Source organism: Colias croceus, chromosome 24, assembly GCF_905220415.1.
Source record: "Colias croceus chromosome 24, ilColCroc2.1".
NCBI lineage: Eukaryota > Metazoa > Arthropoda > Insecta > Lepidoptera > Pieridae > Colias > Colias croceus.
In genome coordinates, this window is record NC_059560.1 from 4,801,656 (window position 1) to 4,807,959 (window position 6,304).

Below are 6,304 nucleotides of genomic sequence, written 5' to 3' on the forward strand. Positions count from 1 at the left end.
CTAATAAGCTAAAAGAATAGGTAAATGTGTCATTTGAAGCAATATTGAAGTGAAATTAGAAAAAAAGTGTAACATTTTTTCGTTACGCGCCATCGTTTTCTTATCCCTACCACGCGTGATTCGACTTATTTCTGTAAAGTTGCATATAGTAAATTATTTTTTGAAAAATAAGGTCATAAAGAAGTTTCACTTCTTACGTGTGTAGTGTGTACATTAGTAGGTACCTACACGCACACATTTTTTTATCATATTAGAAAACCTTTTTCCATTGTTAACGTTGGTTAACACAATCTTTGTGGACAATACTCTCTGTAAAAATCTTCCCAAAATTGCATTTGTTCTATATCTGGAGATGTACCGGGTGTTAACTTCTCTCCAATGTCCAAATAATGATTTTGTTCTGATGTATATGGAAGCCATTGTGCTCCTAAACTATCATCAGGCGTAGGGTTCCTTAAATAATTTTTTATATATAAGTAAATCAATTTGGAAATTAGATTATATAAATATATATACTTTATTATTGTTTTAAAACTTGTCCTTATTTCAAAATAATTAGGCACTCAAAGGGGACGGTAGCTAAAGCTAGTGAAAATAAATAAATAGGTACATTAAAGGTTATAACAAATTATTTCAATTCAAGTCTTTTACATATCTATGAATATAATTGCATGTAATAACGAGACAAATATCATACAATTTACTTCGAACGAAGGTCAATTTTAATTAGTATACATTAAATGTATCTTTAAAATAAATGACAAACCGTCCTCCATTATTAGTCTCTAATTAGCTTCAAATTACATAGAACAGAAATAAACACATTATCAACTTACCCGTATTTCGCAAAATTAGTCCATAATTTTGTAAATTGATCAATCATTTTGAAGGTTTTGGAATTCACATCAACTGCTGGTAGACCAATTGAAAACGGAAATAGATATAGTAAATCATCAACGTGCGATACAGGAATTCTCTTCTCGTATACGAAACTGCATCCTATCATATGAGCGAAAAGGTTCCTCTCAGATTTGCATGAAAATTTATATAAAAAAATTTTATTTTTGCTTTTCTTTGCACATAATTTCTGCCAAGTTAAGGCTCCATGTATAAAATAATCCATACTCAAAAATTTCAGTAATTCATCGAAATTACGTTCCTTGTTCACTAACTGATCTTTTAAATAATATTTCTTAATCTTTTTGCCAAGAGCCATTTGCTGAATAGGGGGAACATGGTTCATAATGTCGTGCGGCACAAAGAATTGTGCGTAATGACTGGCTTGCTCAATTACCTTTTCAGGAGGAGAACCCATTGCAAAATAGAGAATACCCTCATCCTCTGTGTATCCATTCATTACTTCTACCCCTTCATGAATACAATTTCCATTTCGCATAAGTTCAAAGAAGTCCCCTTCAATGAAACATTCTTGACCTTTAAATTTTTTTTCTGAAACGATGGCATAGCAAACATGAGGGAATAACTTTGCACTTTCAGTGAAAAATATAGGTACTTTTCTATTCACCAGGTTTTCGGCTGGTTGATTTTTGAAAAACTCAAATATCTCCTTATCATTGTTGCATTCGCATCCTAATTCTCTAGCCAAGAGGATAGCTCTGTCACGCGCTCCATATGTTTGTGCCCACGGACAAAGAGTGGTTCCGCTTTGCGTTATTGCTCTTTTAAATAGTCCTTTACTCATCGGTGAAATCAAGTGTGCCGATACGCTGGCTGCTCCAGCACTTTCACCAAAAATAGTTACATTAACAGGATTGCCTCCGAAGTTCCTTATGTTATTCTGCACCCACCTAAGCGCAGCGACTTGGTCTTTCATTCCTGCGTTTCCAGGAATATCTTCGGTGTCAAGACTTAGGAAGCCAAGTACATCGAGACGATAATTTATTGTCACCAGAATGACGTCATTTTTTATCAGAAATTCGGGTTCGTATTGATCGTCATTACCGCTGCCACACAAAAACCCCCCTCCGTGAATGTACACCATGACGGGAAGTGGGTTCTCTGGTTCAATATTAGGAGTATATACATTAAGATATAGGCAGTCTTCTTCGCCCTTGAATTCTGTAGATTGGGCAAATATAACATCCATTTGGCAGCTTACTGGGCCGTGTTTTTTAGCCTCACGCACTCCAGTCCATGGCGTTTTAGGTTTCGGTGCCTTGAAAGAAAATTATACACATAATTAACTACTAGTATGATCCTATTATTATACTAACAGAGGGTTTAATAAATGTTATTCACCATCAATTCCAAACTCCAACGATACTAGAATCTATTAACTTATTAAAATTAAAAATTATTAAGAAATAAGATGATAGAACTGGGTGGTCTTCATCTTTATTAGAAAAAGACTCTATTTTCTATTTCTAAATATTTTTTCTTCTATTTCTAGATTCTAGATATTTTTTCAATAGAAGAGAAATAATGCGGTATTTTTCTCCAATACCCGCTGGTAAAAACAAACGGAAGCAGATAACATAAATGTACCTAGTTAGCACTATCAAATTATTCAAGCTATATAAAATGCCTCAAAACAAAAACAAGAAACACTAGAGATAAGAACAATTAAAATATTTTTGGACATTGCTTAATATCGTAAAATATCTTAATTTCGTTACCTTAAATCTCAAATCTCCCAGGGGAGGCTCCGCGTACGGAATACCTTTGAAACTAAAGTAGGGTTTGCCGTAAACATTATTCACTTTACAACCCTCCAACACCCCCTCATTCACTTTAATTCTAACCATTATATTATCTTCAAAACATGTGATCGTACTAGAGATCGCGGGAAAAATGTAAATATATTTTGAAACAACTCATTTATTTCTGTTCGTATCTACCTGATCAGGTTCCATAAAGACTATTATGTCGCAGTGTGTTTTTAAAATTCAGCCGTTTTGTGATATGCCCAGTTATTATTATACGTAAAAATATTTAGTTATACTTAATTTTTTTTCTAATCGTATGACGTGAAATCTTGTCTTTTAACGTAATTTAAAAGACAAAATTTCATAGATGTCTTGTAATGGGTGTACATATTTGGATTAACCGTTATTAGTTTAATCAATAAGAGCGAAGCGAAGCGTACTCGAAAGTGGACCCGTATTCTACCTACATATTATTACCACAATATTACTTTGGTAGGACATAGGGTTTGGTTTTAGCTTAGCTAATGAAAATGATGTTTGTTTCTTATTTTCACTTATACTCACTGGTTATTCATTTGGATTCATTAAGTAAGTATGCAATAAAATAATGAATAAAGCAGTTAAATTAACTAACAAGTCGTTTCATTAGGAATCTGTGTAATAAAAATAATAAATGAAGCAGGAAAATTCAATACGTGTACATCAACAAATCATAAGGCGTGTTCACACAGAACGAGCAGCCTGGCGAAGCAATTTTTGCGATAGGCTGCTCGATCTCCGCGGATGGGGCCTACCTACCCGTGAAAAGCGATTGTGCTGCCGTCATCGGCCGAGGCACACGAGGCACGCAAAGCATCTCGCTCTGTGTGGATCTGCCTACAGAACTAATATAGTTCTGTGGATCTGCCTATTTACTTTTTATGACAGTTCACTATAATAACATCGGCACAGCAATGTAACGTGGGCTGGCTGATTGCCATTGGTATTAGAATAAATGTTATCAAGTACACGAACATTATTAAACAACAATTAATTTATTTATATACCTAGCTAGTTATTATTTATTATATAGCTAGTTACTAGTTATTTTATATAACCACATTCTGAACGTAAGTTCTTAGTTACTTGATCAGTCATTTTGAATGAATGAATGAATGAAAAATACTTTATTGTACACCTTAAAGACACCTTTATTGTACACCTTTATTGTACACATTTTGGTGTGTAAAGTAAAAAAAAAATCTTCTTTAGTGAGATAGGCATTTGTAAAATTGGCTAGTTTTACTAGAGTTGTTACATTTTTAAATGATTGTTTGTCATTAGATTTATGTAAAACATTATTTCACATTTTTATGAGTTCTTTCTAAGAAATATTAAAAAAAATCCGGATTTTTAGACCTGTCGTTTTAACATAACTATAAATGGTTAACCTCGGAATGAGAGATAACATCTTATAGTTTAAACTTTATACATAAAATTAACGTATGCAGCGTGCATAATTTGCGAATTTTTTTTTTCAAGTTTTTATAAGGAAGCGGATACGCGTACGGCACAGGAAGTTAATTTTTTTTTATAATATTCAAAATCTCCATCCTTTAAAAAAAATGAATCCCTATTTCCCTTGGTTACGACATCACGCGTGAACGGGTGGATCGATTTCGAAAATTATTTTTTTATAATATTTCTTGAAGTACGAGGATGGTTCATAGCGGAAGGCTTTACACTGCAGTTCTATAATATCCGCGAACCAAAATGTTTCTTATTTATTTGAAATTTGATGCCTTCCGGTTCGTCTTATTTAAATTTTGTCTAGTTCTGACAGTTTAGTTTTTTGTTAATGTAATTATTAATTAGGTAGTTACTTAAATTTTTCCATAAAAATCTTTTAGAAAATCTAGTTAAATAAAGGTCATGGCCATAGAGTATACAAATACTACTGTCATGGAATATCCGGTTCGTTAACATAAAACAACACGTTTTTTTAACATGTATTACCTGCATGGATTACATATTGTCTTTAATGTAAATGAGGCTAAGAGCAATAAACCTATAGAGTTCTTATATTGAGACAGAACAAAATACATATTTTCTAATCTACTTACTCTTAGTCAATAACAGCATAAGCCAGATTGAGATAGCGATAGGGTATCTGCACTGTCTTCAAACGTAGCGCGCCGGCAGTCAGTTTGTTTTCCAACCAGCTGGTGGGCTCAGTGTGTCAAGTGTTTTTAACGAAATATTTAGAAAATATAAAGTGTACAGTGTTTCTTTTTATTTGTCAGTGTGCTAAAATAACTATTGTATGTTTATCAACCGGCTATCACTAGTCGAATGGGAGTTTTGGATAAAAACAATGTGCAAATATCTTTCCATCGGTAAGTGATTTTCAGCAAATTGATAAATATTTATGTTTTAAACCTATTTGAAGGTTTTATCAAGCGCTTTTTTGTAATTTCATGTTGTAACTGTAACATTTACCCACTTTATGGGGTTGTGGAATATAGAATAATGAAATAATTTTTTAAAAATGTCACAATAATATCACGTTTGGCATTTTGTTTACCACCGTAGTGTTGTAACACATCTACCGTATATTATCGATTTATGACAAAAAATCTATTTCATATTAACGTTGATTTATTTATTTTGTTTCTTATATCAGATTTATATTAAGTAGTTGTTGTTGCAAATAATAGATGTAAATTTTTTACCGCAGGAAAATAAAACGGCCACGTGGTTGTTTTATTTGCCTTATGTGTTTTAGTTTTCGTTCGTTGTTTATTAATTTATCTTTCAGATTATTAATGAATTCATTTTGTTTTAGATTTCCAGAGCTAAATAAAAAATGGGTATAAAACATGAGACATGAGTTGATTGGACGCCGCCACAATTTGCTATATTGTGTTCACTGCATTTCGAGCCTGCGTGTTATCAAGATGGATACTCTAGAAGAATTGTGCAATCTTACGCTTACGTTTTTTTTGTTCCTGTAGTTAGATAATAAATACATTTGATTAAAGAGAGTGAATTATTATTTTGAAATTTTTTACACATAAGTTACTTTAAATGTGTAACTATGTGAAAATTAAACGGTTGATTAAATGACAGTTCTCATAGATGAGAAACTACTATTGAAATACATACTTAATATACATGCGTTTTCAAAGAAAAACCCGCATAGTTCCTATTCCTGTTGGATTTACGGGATCAAAAGTAATTTTTCCAAATTTCATTGTAATCGGTTTAGTAGTATTCGCGTGAAAGAGTAACAAACATTCATCCTCACAAACTTTCGCTTTATTAGTAGGATGTTAGGAAAATGTTTTCATTAAGACTGTCCTTTTATTAACTTGTTAAAATGCTGCATGATTCCTTCATGCTGACTGTGCCTTTCTCCTCACTCCTTTAACTTTATCATCATTTCCTTCTTTATTTTAAATTACATTTCAAGTTTTAAAATTTCTTTTATAATATACTAGCTTTCCGCCCGCGTTTTTAAAGAAAATCCTGCACAGTTCCCGTTCACGTGGGATTTCCGGGATAAAACCTAACCTATGTGTGTATGTACAAAATTTCATTGTAATAAAAAAGAATAACATCCATTCTCGCATAATTTCGCATTTATTATATACAAATAA

At 32.4% G+C, this 6,304-nt stretch overlaps 1 protein-coding gene across 1 annotated transcript; it reads right to left on the minus strand.

The window, feature by feature from the left end:
* Nucleotides 1–185: 185 nt before the first annotated feature.
* On the minus strand, nt 186–2,855 carry LOC123702694 (juvenile hormone esterase-like). The gene is made up of 3 exons (XM_045650473.1): nt 2,637–2,855; nt 837–2,176; nt 186–453 (listed from the first exon to the last, which is right to left on the minus strand). Exons 1-3 carry the CDS (start codon nt 2,763–2,765, stop codon nt 282–284), a joined length of 1,641 nt encoding a protein of 546 aa, XP_045506429.1. The 5' UTR covers nt 2,766–2,855; the 3' UTR covers nt 186–281.
* Nucleotides 2,856–6,304: the final 3,449 nt, after the last annotated feature.